This window comes from Oncorhynchus mykiss, chromosome 15, assembly GCF_013265735.2.
Source record: "Oncorhynchus mykiss isolate Arlee chromosome 15, USDA_OmykA_1.1, whole genome shotgun sequence".
Taxonomy (NCBI): domain Eukaryota; kingdom Metazoa; phylum Chordata; class Actinopteri; order Salmoniformes; family Salmonidae; genus Oncorhynchus; species Oncorhynchus mykiss.
In genome coordinates, this window is record NC_048579.1 from 66,457,311 (window position 1) to 66,473,069 (window position 15,759).

At 41.8% G+C, this 15,759-nt stretch overlaps 1 protein-coding gene across 2 annotated transcripts in view; it reads right to left on the reverse strand.

The window, feature by feature from the left end:
• The window catches only part of LOC118938831 (receptor-type tyrosine-protein phosphatase beta-like), a 96,071-nt gene that overhangs the window by 39,857 nt on the left and 40,455 nt on the right, over window positions 1-15,759 (reverse strand). For both annotated transcript variants that reach the window (XM_036945008.1, XM_036945007.1), the window contains 3 exons: window positions 10,499-10,774; window positions 8,915-9,196; window positions 1,708-1,811 (listed from right to left, as the gene is read on the reverse strand). In XM_036945008.1, the coding sequence (XP_036800903.1) occupies window positions 1,708-1,811; window positions 8,915-9,196; window positions 10,499-10,774 (662 nt within the window). The remainder of the gene's footprint in view (window positions 1-1,707; window positions 1,812-8,914; window positions 9,197-10,498; window positions 10,775-15,759) is intronic.

The following is a 15,759-nucleotide window of genomic DNA, read 5'->3' on the forward strand; positions in this document are numbered from 1 at the left end:
TGTTTTCAACATACTGACAACTGATTACCTAAGTCCACTCCTTGTTTTCAACATACTGACAACTTTAATAGTCCACTCCATGTTTTCAACATACTGACAACTTTAATAGTCCACTCCATGTTTTCAACATACTGACAACTTTAACAGTCCACTCCATGTTTTCAACATACTGACAACTTTAATAGTCCACTCCATGTTTTCAACATACTGACAACTTTAATAGTCCACTCCTTGTCTGGGGCAGCTCGAGCAGGGCAGAAATTTGACAAACTGTTGTATCCTATGACGGTGTCACGTTGAAATTCACTGAGCTCTTCCGTACGGGCTATTCTACTGGGCTATTCTACTGGGCTATTCGACTGGGCTATTCGACTGGGCTATTCTACTGGGCTATTCTACTGGGCTATTCTACTGGGCTATTCTACTGGGCTATTCTACTGGGCTATTCTACTGGGCTATTCTACTGGGCTATTCTACTGGGCTATTCCGTACGGGCTATTATACTGGGCTATTCTACTGGGCTATTCTACTGGGCTATTCTACTGGGCTATTCCGTACGGGCTATTCTACTGGGCTATTCGACTGGGCTATTCGACTGGGCTATTCTACTGCCAGTGTTTGTCTATTTTACCAGGCAAGTCAGTTAAGAACAAATTCTTATTTTCAATAACGGCCCAGTGGGTCAACTGCTTGTGTTCAGGGGCAGAACGACCTTGTCAGCTCAGGGATTTGATCTTGCAACCTTCCCGTTACTAGTCCAATGCTCTAACCACTAGGCTACCTGGCTCTAACCACTAGGCTACCTGGCTCTAACCACTAGGCTACATGGCTCTAACCACTAGGGTACATGCCTCTAACCACTAGGCTACCTGCCTCTGATCAATAGGCTACCTGCCTCTAACCACTAGGCTACCTGCCTCTAACCACTAGGCTACCTGCCTCTAACCACTAGGGTACCTACCTCTAACCACTAGGCTACGCTGCCTCTAACCACTAGGCTACCTGCCTCTAACCACTAGGGTACCTGCCTCTAACCACTAGGCTACGCTGCCTCTAACCACTAGGGTACCTGGCTCTAACCACTAGGGTACCTGCCTCTAACCACTAGGCTACGCTGCCTCTAACCACTAGGATACCTGCCTCTAACCACTAGGGTACCTGCCTCTAACCACTAGGCTACCTGCCTCTAACCACTAGGCTACCTGCCTCTAACCACTAGGCTACCTGCCTCTAACCACTAGGCTACCTGCCTCTAACCACTAGGCTACCTGCCTCTAACCACCAGGCTACCTGCCGTCTATGGAGATTGCATGGCTGTGTGGGTGATTTTATACATCTGTCAGCAACGGGTGTTGCTGAAATAGCCCAAATCCACCAATTTACAGGGGTGTCCACATAGTTTATGTATGGGTTAACCGAAAGGTTGCTGGATCGAATCCCTGAATCCCTGCCCCGAACAAGGCAGTTAACCCATCGTTCCCTGGGTGTGGATGTTAATTAAGGCCGTTTAGAGGGGTTGGCTTAAATGAGGAAGACACATTTCAGTCGAATGCATTCAGTTGCACAACTGACACGGTATCCTACATCCCTGCGAAGCCTTCAGTAAAGTTGGAGAAATGGTATCAGACACCCTGACCTCAACTTGTATAAAAATAATAAGACAAGACATAAAGAGAGAGTGTGTGTTTGTGAGAGACGTTACATTACCTCCACGGTATAGGAGTCCCAGTGGGAGTCAGGGAAGGTCCAGGAACAGGAGATGGATGAGGAACTCTGGGGGAAACAGTGCATGTTCCGCAGTCTGGATGGGTCTGGGAGGAAGAGAGGGAACATTTAGGATTGATTCTTTGATTGATCGATCGATTGATTGGTTGATTGATTAATATTTAATAGACCTTTATTTATTCGGGTAAATTTGACTGTGATTGCACAAAGTCCCTAGTCCAAGAAAGCATGGCATGACGGTTTTTGTGCAGGGTGTTTTAGAACCATTGAGCTCAGGGTCTCATAGCCCTGAGACGAGAACTATACCTTCTGGAGTTTTAGTTAGGAGCACTGTGACAACCAACCTCTGTGTCCTCTACCTTCCTACCACCTGTCTCCTCTACCTTCCTGACCCCTGTCTCCTCTACCTACCTGCCCCCTGTCTCTTCTACCTACCTATCTCCTGTCTCCTCTACCTTCCTGACCCCTGTCTCCTCTACCTACCTGCCCCCTGTCTCTTCTACCTACCTATCTCCTGTTTCCTCTACCTTCCTGCCCTGTCTCCTCTACCTTCCTTCCCCCTGTCTCCTCTACCTTCCTGCTCCCTGTCTCCTCTACCTTCCTCTCCCCTGTCTCCTCTACCTTCCTGCCCCCTGTCTACTCTACCTTCCTAACTATGCACTAGCAGTCTGGGTTGAAGATAACAAATTTAAAACAAAAGGACTCTAACATCCCATAACTATTTGCATAAAATGAGAAAGAATTCTAAACTAAGGGACCAGCAATGTTAGTTAGCAAAGGCCCTGGGCCCATGTATCTAAATTCTTCCTGATGGAATAATGATCTGTCCTAATAAGGGCATCTTCAGCCTAGCTGGCATTGAGAGACAGAGGACACATGGAAAAAAAAGCACTTTTTACTGTTTTACTGGAGGCTTCAATCAGACTTCAATCATTGGCCAGGAGTGAGGATACAATAGGAGCCAGGCAGAGCATTATGAGTTTTGCTGACTCACCACCGACCATAAGAGGCTCTACAGTACGTCACATCAGACTGAGGACAAAGTGGTCAGGGACCGGTTGAATAGAAAGGCTCTCTACATAACAGTGTGAAAGCAAATGAGCACAGAGGCCAAGAATAATATTTTGAGAGGTACGTTTTGTTCCCGTGCCCTTGGACTGTCTGCCTTTTTCAAAAGGAAAACAACGGTCTGCGTTAGCCCACACTATACACACACACACACACACACACACACACGACTCAATAACAGGGTTCAATGTAAGTGTGTGGTCTGCGTGACACACGGTTCCAAAGAGATATACACACTGACCCTAGCTTCTGTATCTACCTTAGAGGGACCTCAACTAGTCTGAAGCTTCATATTGATGATAGCACTATAAAGGCATTTACATATTCACTCAAAATATTTGTTGTAAATCCACTTGCTCTCTGTGGACTCATTCTTATGGAAACACGTTTTGAGTTCCCTGGTTTTAAGACTCAGCACCATGCCATGTTATCTTGGACCAGGTCAAACTGATGTAGAAGTTAGTAGATTGGGCTGTAGTGGGCAAGGGGCCTTGGTTGTTTACCAGAATGACTGGTAAATAGAATGAATAGAACCTGTAACCCTGGTAATATGACTGGTAAATAGAATGAATAGAACCTGTAACCCTGGTAATATGACTGGTAAATAGAATGAATAGAACCTGTAACCCTGGTAATATGACTGGTAAATAGAATGAATAGAACCTGTAACCCTGGTCATATGACTGGTAAATAGAATGAATAGAACCTCTAACCCTGATAAATAGAATGAATAGAACCTGTAACCCTGGTAATATGACTGGTAAATAGAATGAATCGAACCTCTAACCCTGGTAATATGACTGGTAAATAGAATGAATAGAACCTCTAACCCTGGTAATATGACTGGTAAATAGAATGAATAGAACCTGTAACCCTGGTAATATTACTGGTAAATAGAATGAATAGAACCTCTAACCCTGGTAATATGACTGGTAAATAGAATGAATAGAACCTCTAACCCTGGTAAATATAATGAATAGAACCTCTAACCCTGGTAATATGACTGGTAAATAGAATGAATAGAACCTCTAACCCTGGTAAATATAATGAATAGAACCTCTAACCCTGGTAATATGACTGGTAAATAGAATGAATAGAACCTGTAACCCTGGTAATATGACTGGTAAATAGAATGAATAGAACCTGTAACCCTGGTAATATGACTGGTAAATAGAATGAATAGAACCTCTAACCCTGGTAATATGACTGGTAAATAGAATGAATAGAACCTGTAACACTGGTAATATGACTGGTAAATAGAATGAATAGAACCTCTAACCCTGGTAATATGACTGGTAAATAGAATGAATAGAACCTGTAACCCTGGTAATATGACTGGTAAATAGAATGAATAGAACCTCTAACCCTGGTAATATGACTGGTAAATAGAATGAATAGAACCTCTAACCCTGGTAATATGACTGGTAAATAGAATGAATAGAACCTCTAACCCTGGTAATATGATTGGTAAATAGAATGAACAGAACCTCTAACCCTGGTAATATGACTGGTAAATAGAATGATTAGAACCTGTAACCCTGGTAATATGACTGGTAAATAGAATGAATAGAACCTCTAACCCTGGTAAATTGAATGAATAGAACCTCTAACCCTGGTAATATGACTGGTAAATAGAATGAATAGAACCTCTAACCCTGGTAATATGATTGGTAAATAGAATGAATAGAACCTCTAACCCTGGTAATATGACTGGTAAATAGAATGAATAGAACCTGTAACCCTGGTAATATGACTGGTAAATAGAATGAATAGAACCTGTAACCCTGGTAAATATAATGAATAGAACCTCTAACCCTGGTAATATGACTGGTAAATAGAATGAATAGAACTTCTAACCATGGTAATATGACTGGTAAATAGAATGAATAGAACCTCTAACCCTGGTAATATGACTGGTAAATAGAATAAATAGAACCTCGAACCCTGGTCATATGACTGGTAAATAGAATGAATAGAACCTCTAACCCTGGTAAATAGAATGAATAGAACCTCTAACCCTGGTAATATGACTGGTAAATAGAATGAATAGAACCTCTAACCCTGGTAAATAGAATGAATAGAACCTGTAACCCTGGTAATATGACTGGTAAATAGAATGAATAGAACCTCTAACCCTGGTAATATGACTGGTAAATAGAATGAATAGAACCTCTAACCCTGGTAATATGACTGGTAAATAGAATGAATAGAACCTCTAACCCTGGTAATATGACTGGTAAATAGAATGAATAGAACCTGTAACCCTGGTAATATGACTGGTAAATAGAATGAATAGAACCTGTAACCCTGGTAATATGACTGGTAAATAGAATGAATAGGACCTCTAACCCTGGTAATATGACTGGTAAATAGAATAAATAGAACCTGTAACCCTGGTCATATGACTGGTAAATAGAATGAATAGAACCTGTAACCCTGGTAATATGACTGGTAAATAGAATGAATAGGACCTCTAACCCTGGTAATATGACTGGTAAATAGAATAAATAGAACCTCGAACCCTGGTCATATGACTGGTAAATAGAATGAATAGAACCTCGAACCCTGGTAATATGACTGGTAAATATAACGAATAGAACCTCTAACCCTGGTAATATGACTGGTAAATAGAATGAATAGAACCTCTAACCCTGGTAATATGACTGGTAAATAGAATGAATAGAACCTCTAACCCTGGTAATATGACTGGTAAATATAATGAATAGAACCTCTAACCCTGGTAATATGACTGGTAAATAGAATGAATAGAACCTCTAACCCTGGTAAATAGAATGAATAGAACCTGTAACCCTGGTAATATGACTGGTAAATAGAATGAATAGAACCTGTAACCCTGGTAATATGACTGGTAAATAGAATGAATAGGACCTCTAACCCTGGTAATATGACTGGTAAATAGAATGAATAGAACCTGTAACCCTGGTAATATGACTGGTAAATAGAATGAATAGAACCTCTAACCCTGGTAATATGACTGGTAAATAGAATGAATAGAACCTCTAACCCTGGTAATATGACTGGTAAATAGAATGAATAGAACCCCTAACCCTGGTAAATAGAATGAATAGAACCTCTAACCCTGGTAATATGACTGGTAAATAGAATGAATAGAACCTCTAACCCTGGTAATATGACTGGTAAATAGAATGAATAGGACCTCTAACCCTGGTAATATGACTGGTAAATAGAATAAATAGAACCTCGAACCCTGGTCATATGACTGGTAAATAGAATGAATAGAACCTCTAACCCTGGTAAATAGAATGAATAGAACCTCTAACCCTGGTAATATGACTGGTAAATAGAATGAATAGAACCTGTAACCCTGGTAATATGACTGGTAAATAGAATGAATAGAACCTCTAACCCTGGTAATATGACTGGTAAATAGAATGAATAGAACCTCTAACCCTGGTAAATTGAATGAATAGAACCTCTAACCCTGGTAAATAGAATGAATAGAACCTCTAACCCTGGTAATATGACTGGTAAATAGAATGAATAGAACCTGTAACCCTGGTAAATAGAATGAATAGAACTTCTAACCCTGGTAATATGACTGGTAAATAGAATGAATAGAACCTCTAACCCTGGTAATATGATTGGTAAATAGAATGAATAGAACCTGTAACCCTGGTAATATGACTGGTAAATAGAATGAATAGAACCTCTAACCCTGGTAATATGACTGGTAAATAGAATGAATAGAACCTCTAACCCTGGTAAATTGAATGAATAGAACCTCTAACCCTGGTAAATAGAATGAATAGAACCTCTAACCCTGGTAATATGACTGGTAAATAGAATGAATAGAACCTCTAACCCTGGTAATATGACTGGTAAATATAATGAATAGAACCTCTAACCCTGTTAAATATAATGAATAGAACCTGTAACCCTGGTAAATAGAATGAATAGAACCTGTAACCCTGGTAATATGACTGGTCAATAGAATGAATAGAACAGGCTTGGAACCTCTCACCCTGACAACTTGACTGGTAAACTCACAATGGCTGCCTGGTATTGTGATGCAATACATTGTAGAATGTTTTCATGCAATAGAAGGTATTTTTGTAATGTCAGTTGAGTTGAATCAACAAATCACATCACATATTATACTTCCTGCTTTGCTCCTGTGGGTACACTCGCAATAGCTGCCAATCCAGCCATTATGCCATAATTGACTTGATGCACCTCCTGTCCAGTCTATTTCCATGGCAGCACATGCAGACAGGAGAGGAGGAGAGGAGAACATGTTTTCCTAAAAGCTGTCATCAAGGAAAAGGGTGGGTACTTGGAAGAATCTAAAATCTCAAATATATTTCTATTTGTTTAACACTATTTTGGTTACTACATGATTCCATATGTGTTATATCATAGTTTTGATGTCTTCACTGCTATTCTACAATGTAGGAAATACCCTGGAATGAGTAGGTGTGTCCAAACGTCTGACTGGTACTGTATATATATTTATTTTTGCTATTCTAACATGTTTTACTGTGACTGCAGTCATTTGGCTGATCAGTTCCTGTCACCCAAAATGCCATGACTGTCACAGCCATTACTACCGTCTCCTGCACATGAAGTATGACACATTCTCACCACCCTCCTTTTTCTCTTCAGCCAGGTGTGTACAGTGTAAAGAAAAATGGCGATGTCCTAGACTAACTTATACCCACATAAAGATGATTATGACAAATCTAAACTTAGATTTGGGTATGTCATTTTAGGTGAAAATGGAAAGAAATGGTCCGATGTTTGAAAAGCCTGGGGCAGGGTAATATTTGCCATACCATTAAGCAGTTAGGCCCTTTATATTGAAATGGAAAGTGATAAGAGTCTGAGGGTTGTCATGAGCCAGACGCTGAAGGAAGATTCATATCCCAGACCAGAGGGGGAAAAACGATGTGTTCCCCAAATGGGACCCTATTCCCTACGAAGTGCACTACTTTTGACCTGACTCCCTTATGGGCAGTGGTAAAACTAGTGCACCAAAATAATGTGTAGGGTACAATTTGGGACATAAGAATTTATGAGAATATAGAGAAGAACTCATTTGCAACTTTAAGTTACACTACGAGCCAGGCAGAGGCAGGTTCTCCATCAATGTGTGTGTGTACATCCATGTATGTGTGTGTGTGTGTGTGTGTGTGTGTGTGTGTGTGTGTGTGTGTGTGTGTGTGTGTGTGTGTGTGTGTGTGTGTGTGTTCATCTATATATATGTGTGTGTGTGTGTGTACATCTATGTGTGTGTGTTTGAATGTATGATTTATTGAGCAAAGCTTAGGCTATTAAGAGCAGCAGTGTCACTGAGAGGACGGTTGAAGATTAAACCTTTCATTATCTAGATGTCCTGTTGAACCTCTTCATCAACCAATACCATTCATTATCTAGATGTCCTGTTGAACCTCTTCATCAACCAATACCTTTCATTATCTAGATGTCCTGTTGAACCTCTTCATCAACCAATACCTTTCATTATCTAGATGTCCTGTTGAACCTCTTCATCAACCAATACCTTTCATTATCTAGATGTGTGTGTGTGTGTGTGTGTGTGTGTGTGTGTGTGTGTGGCGGTGTGTGTGTGTGTGTGTGTGTGGCGGTGTTTGTGTGTGTGTATGTGTGTGTGTGTGTGTGTGTGTGTGTGTGTGTAAAGTAGGACAGGATGCAGAACCCAGAATCCCTTTTAGAATCTCTCTCAGTTCCGGGCCTTGATTCTATATTCTGTTTGGCCTCATCCTGCTCCAAACCATCTCTTCCCCAGAGAGCCAAGCTCAACGTGGGATTTAAATAAGAACTTCAAACAACTCAGTCAGATGCCCGAAATCCCCCCCACCCCCCCCCCACTACCCTGCCCACACACACACACTTTAATTTACCTTCTCACAGTCAATTTCACTTGAGTGCACAGGTCTCTTTCCCTTGATCAGTTGTGTGCTTCCCTCTAGTGGCTGATGTTGGAAGTACTTCCCACCAATCAGGTTTGAATTGTTTTCATGGAATTCTACCAGTCCAATAAATACTATAACTCTAACCATGAATAACACAGTTTAAACCCCAACAGTAAATCAAATATCCCTCTCTCATAGGCTCCACCTACTTGTTCTGAGGCTCCTCTGGATTGGCTGGCTGTTGGCGATAGGCCCGCCCTTGGCTCCTCCCCCACTGACAGTGCGGATGGTGAAGTTGTACAGTCGTCCCGGGAACATCCCATCCAGGATGCGGCTGGTTGGCTGAGGCGCTGTGATTGACAGGGAATCTCTGGGAGCCCATTGGAGGTCAAAGGTGTCGTAGTCACCAGAGGCGGGACCATCCCAGGTCAGTTCTACAGAGCTGTTACCACTGATGTCCCTGAAGGATACCATGGAGGGAGGCTCTGGGGCTGAGGGGAAAACACAGACAGAAACAGGCTTTACTGCAAGTAGCACAAAACACAGACAGAAACAGGCTTTACTGCAAGTAGCACAAAACACAGACAGATAGAGGCTTTACTGCAAGCAACAATATTTTGAATAAGTTTAACGTATATATTTAATATTTAGTTTAATTCGGTGTGTTAATTTTCTCTGTCATTTGAACTCTGGATACATGGACCCAGAGTGCAGAGTATTCTCTAACTAAGGTGGTACTAGTCAATATAGTTGTTAAGTAGAATGGATACATGGACCCAGAGTGCAGAGTATTCTCTAACTAAGGTAGTACTAGTCAATATAGTTGTTAAGTAGAATGGATACATGGACCCAGAGTGCAGAGTATTCTCTAACTAAGGTAGTACTAGTCAATATAGTTGTTAAGTAGAATGAATACATGGACCCAGAGTGCAGAGTATTCTCTAACTAAGGTAGTACTAGTCAATATAGTTGTTAAGTAGAATGGATACATGGACCCAGAGTGCAGAGTATTCTCTAACTAAGGAAGTACTAGTCAATATAGTTGTTAAGTAGAATGGATACATGGACCCAGAGTGCAGAGTATTCTCTAACTAAGGAAGTACTAGTCAATATAGTTGTTAAGTAGAATGGATACATGGACCCAGAGTGCAGAGTATTCTCTAACTAAGGTAGTACTAGTCAATATAGTTGTTAAGTAGAATGGATACATGGACCCAGAGTGCAGAGTATTCTCTAACTAAGGTAGTACTAGTCAATATAGTTGTTAAGTAGAATGAATACATGGACCCAGAGTGCAGAGTATTCTCTAACTAAGGTAGTACTAGTCAATATAGTTGTTAAGTAGAATGGATACATGGACCCAGAGTGCAGAGTATTCTCTAACTAAGGAAGTACTAGTCAATATAGTTGTTAAGTAGAATGGATACATGGACCCAGAGTGCAGAGTATTCTCTAACTAAGGAAGTACTAGTCAATATAGTTGTTAAGTAGAATGGATACATGGACCCAGAGTGCAGAGTATTCTCTAACTAAGGAAGTACTAGTCAATATAGTTGTTAAGTAGAATGGATACATGGACCCAGAGTGCAGAGTATTCTCTAACTAAGGTAGTACTAGTCAATATAGTTGTTAGGTAGAATGGATGCATTTTATAACAACTATCATCCCTGGCATCATTGGATCATTGTAAATGAATATGACTTTCAGACAGAGACAGAGAGAGAGAGAGGGTCATTATAAATGAATATGAGTTTCAGACAGAGACAAAGACAGAGAGAGGGTTGTGTACTGACCCGTCCTTCCCTTCGCAGACACAGAATTAGTCAGCTCTCCACTGTGTGTGACCACCTCAGCCCGGTACACACGGCCAGGTACCAGTCCCTGGAACAGGTGTTCTCTCTGCTCCATGCCCAGCTCCTGGGCGGCCAGGGTAGTGGTTGAGCCCTCCAGGCCACCGTACAGGACCACTTGGTACCCACTCCACTCCCCTGCCCCAGGCAGCCAGCTGATGGAGAGACGGTCAGTACGCTTACCACCCTGGACGTGGAGAGAGCGCACTGGGGCTGGGACTGGGGGGAAGAATGGAGGTTTGGGGGGATGGTTAAGGGGATGGGGAGAAGAGAGAGAACAGTGGTTTGGGAGAGAAGAGCGGGAACAGGGGTTTGGGGGGGAAGAGAGAGAACAGGGGTTTGGGGGAGAGAGATAGAACAGGGTTTTGGGGGAGAAGAGAGAGAACAGTGTTTTGGGGGAGAGAGAGAGAGAGAGAACAGGGGTTTAGGGGAGAGAGAGAGAGAACAGGGGTTTGGGGGAGAAGAGAGAGAACAGGGTTTTGGGGGAGAAAGAGAGAGAACAGGGGTTTAGGGGAGAGAGAGAACAGGGTTTTGGGGGAGAGAGAGAGAGAGAGAGAACAGGGGTTTAGGGGAGAGAGAAAGAACAGGGTTTGGGGAGAAGAGAGAGAACAGTGTTTTGGGGGAGAGAGAGAGAGAACAGGGGTTTAGGGGAGAGAGAGAACAGTGTTTTGGGGGAGAGAGAGAGAGAGAGAGAGAACAGGGGTTTAGGGGAGCGAGAGAACAGGGGTTTGGGGGAGAAGAGAGAGAACAGGGTGATAGAGTCAGTTCATGCTCTGTTGTATTATCAAGAGGAAAGGCAGAGATTCTGAACAGGGTTGTGCATCTGGCGTGTAGATATCCACCTGGACATCTAACATTCATCTGATCAGAGAAGTTCTTCATCATGTTTAATCACTCAAATGTCTGTCAGACCAATGACGTTCTAATCTCTCCTGGGTCGACTACGTGACACAAATGGCATCTGAACAAATGACGTGAGTTTTTACTTCTGGGTTGTCGAGATGAATGAAGTAAAAATTATAAGAAGTGAGCTCAGAGGTCAGACAAGAGGCTGTGTAAAAGTCACAGTCATTCACATATAAAATCCCATGGGGAGAAAAGTCACTTGGACATTCACATCGTTGACAAAACAAAAAGATCACCAAGCAGGGAATGTAATGACATTAAGGCAGTGATTTCCCCAGACTGTCTCCCACCTCAAAGACCATAAACTGCTTTACATCCATCAACACATTACATTGATAAAATGAGCCCCTTCTGCAGTGCAGTATGGGAATATTCACATCAGAGTTGTAATAACAGTCTCAGGCCCAACAAAGAGCTACCACACATCATCTCTGCAATAAGAAATTAACAAATACAACCAACTGACTAGTGGCGAGTTTCCACTGACGATTTACTCCCGTGTTTTAGCCAAAAAGACTGAGACTTTTCTGTTTCTATCTACAGCAGGACCCGGCACCGTGTCTCACTGGGACATGGCTCCTGTTCTCTCTTGGGTCTAATGCCAGGCCGCTGGTACCTTTCATCTGGTACATACAGCGCATTCGGAAAGTATTCAGACCCCTTGACCTTTTTCCACATTTTGTTACGTTACAGCCTCGTTCTAAAATTGATTAAATAAAAATGATCCTCATCAATCTACACACAATACATCATAATGACAAAGCAAAAACAGGTTTGCAAAAATTTTAGCAAATTTATATATTTTTTAAAATCTGAAATACCTTATTTCTGTAAGTATTCAGACCCTTTTTCTTTGAGACTGGAAATTGAGATCAGGTGCATCTTGTTCCCATCGATCATCCTTGAGATGTTTCTACAACTTGATTTGGAAAGGCACACACCTGTCTATATAAGGTCCCACAGTTGACTGAACATGTCAGAGCAAAAACCAAGCCATGAGGCCGAAGAAATTGTCTGGGAAGTGGAGGTGACCAAGAACCCGAAGGTCACTCTCACAGAGCTCCAGAGTTCCTCTGTGAAACTTTCAGAAGAACAACCATCTCTGCAGCTCTCCACCGATCAGGCCTTTAGGGTAGAGTGGCCAGACGGAAGCCACTCATCAGTAAAAGGCACATGACAGCCTGCTTGGAGTTTGCCAAAAGGCACCTAAAGACTTTCAGACCATGAGAAACAAGACTCTCAGGCTGATGAAACCAAGATTGAACACTTTGGCCTGAATGCCTGGAACTATCCCTACGGTGAAGCATGGTGGTGGTGGCATCATGCTGTAGGGATGTTTTTCAGCGGCTGGGACTGGGAGGCTAGTCAGGATCGAGGGAAAGATGAACGGAGCAAAGTACAGAGAGATCCTTGATGAAAACCAGCTCCAGAACGCTCAGGGCAGACTGCGGCGAAGGTTCACTTTCCAACAGGACAACGACCCTAAGCACACAGCCCAAAAGAACGCAGGAGTGGCTTCGGGATAAGACTGTGGACTTTAACACCTTCTCACAAAGCAACTATCTAAATGATGCAGAGGTTGTTGATTCTGCTCAACACCAAGTCTTTTTTTTGTGTCACAGTCCTGATGGAAAAAACAATATCACCAGAGACACATTAACATAAACCACTGGCTCAGTGGGGAAAGCCCCAAGGCGTTGCAGTCATTTGCATTTAGATTGTAATAATGACAGCGGCGCTGTGAAAGAAAAGATTGTCATTGACATACAGTGCAGACACACCACTTCAGATGCTGTGGGGTTGTTACCTTGTCTGACACTTCTGGTTTTTAGAATGACTTACAAGTTCATCTAAAGTTGTAGCAGACATTTGGCTTGTTAGGCACAATATATGTTGAGAAAACCTTGGCCCGTAAAAAAAAAAAAAAATGTACAGCAATTAGCTTTCACATTCAGCTGGATGAATGTGGTGTTTCTTTTTGAGGACGACACAGAGTCATGGAGGAAATGTGATCCCTAAAATTCCAACATTCAGAATGAATTTCAGCATCGTACACATACACTAAACGATTCACGCACACTAAATGAATATGGCACACGTCCATCAAAATAAACAGGTATTGTTTGACACATTATAGATTGAATTGATAATAAAGTAAATAATAATAATTAGGATAATTTATATACAAATGCTATTTTACAGTAAACAAATTAACAACAGACTTTCAGCAGACTTATAGAGAAGGACTTTTATCGAGCGCAGCACTTACACAAATTACTGAGAAATTGATGATAAAAAAAAGATTGTGGAGGCTGTTTTGTTAGACTTCAGTGCAACTTTTGACGTCATCGATCATAGTCTGCTGATGGAAAAAACGTATGTGTTATGGATTTCCCATGCTACATTGTGGATAAAGAGTTACCAGTCTAATAGAACACAGAGGGTGTTCTTTAATGGAAGCCTCTCCAATAAAATCCATTTAAAATCAGGAATTCCCCAGGGCAGCTGTCTAGGCCCTTTACTTTTTTTAAATCTTTACTAATGACATTGAGTAAAGCCAGTGTGTCAATGTATGCGGATGACTCAACACTATACACCTCAGCTACTACAGCGACTGAAATGACTGGAACTCTTAACAAAGAGATGCAGTTAGTTTCAGAATGGGTGGCAAGGAATAAGTCAGTCCTAAATATTTAAAAAACTAAAAGCATTGTATTTGGGACAAATCATTCACTAAACACTAAACCTCAACTAAATATTGTAATGAATCATGGGGAAATTGAGCAAGTTGAGGAGACTAAACTGCTTGGAGTAACCCTGGACTGTAAAACTGTCATGGTCAAAACATATTGACACAACAAATCTAATTTTTGCTAAGATGGGGAGAAGTCTGTCAATAATAAAGCGCCGCTCTGCCTTCTTAACAACACTATCAACAAGGCAGGTCCAACAGGCCCTGGTTTCTACCTTCTTAACAACACTATCAACAAGGCAGGTCCAACAGGCCCTGGTTTCTACCTTCTTAACAACACTATCAACAAGGCAGGTCCAACAGGCCCTGGTTTTATCGCACCTGGACTACTGTTCAGTCGTGTGGTCAGGTGCCACAAAGAGGGATTTAGGAAAATTGCAATTGGCTCAGAACAGGGCAGCACGGCTGGCACTTGGATCTATACAGAGAGCTAACATGAATAATACGCATGTAAAGCTCTCCTGGCTCAAAGTGGAGGAGAGATTAACTTCATGTTGAATGCACCTAGCTGTCTGTTTAATCTACTGGCACACAGCTCAGACACCCCACAAGACATGCCACCAGAGGTCTCTTCACAGTCCCCAAGTCCAGAACAGACTATGGCATAGGCACAGTACTACATAGAGCCATGACTACATGGAACTCTATTCCACAGTACTACATAGAGCCATGACTACATGGAACTCTATTCCACAGTACTACATAGAGCCATGACTACATGGAACTCTATTCCAGAGTACTACATAGAGCCATGACTACATGGAACTATATTCCACATTACTACATAGAGCCATGACTACATGGAACTCTATTCCACAGTACTACATAGAGCCATGACTACATGGAACTCTATTCCAGAGTACTACATAGAGCCATGACTACATGGAACTATATTCCACATTACTACATAGAGCCATGACTACATGGAACTCTATTCCACAGTACTACATAGAGCCATGACTACATGGAACTCTATTCCACAGTACTACATAGAGCCATGACTACATGGAACTCTATTCCACAGTACTACACAGAGCCCAGACTACATGGAACTCTATTCCACAGTACTACACAGAGCCCAGACTACATGGAACTCTATTCCATGTCTAGTAACTGATGCAATCAGTAAAATTAGATTTTTTTTTAACTAATAAAGAATACACCTTATGGAAGAGGGGGTACTGTGAAGAGACACACAGGCACAGACACATGCATACAAACACACAATAACATATGCACTATACACACACATACACATGGATTTTGGGTTGTAGATATATGGTAGTAGAGTAGGGGCCTGAGGGCACACATTCAATGTGTTGTGAAATCTGTTGTGAATGTTTTGTAATGTTTTAAAAATGATAGAACTGCCTTCATTTTGCTGGACCCCAGGAAGAGTAGCTGCTGCCTTGGCAGGAACTAATGGGGATCCTTAATAAACCCCAGGAAGAGTAGCTGTTGCCTTGACATGAACTAATGGGGATTCAGATTAAACCCCAGGAAGAGTAGCTGCTGCCTTGGCAGGAACTAATGAGGATTCATAATA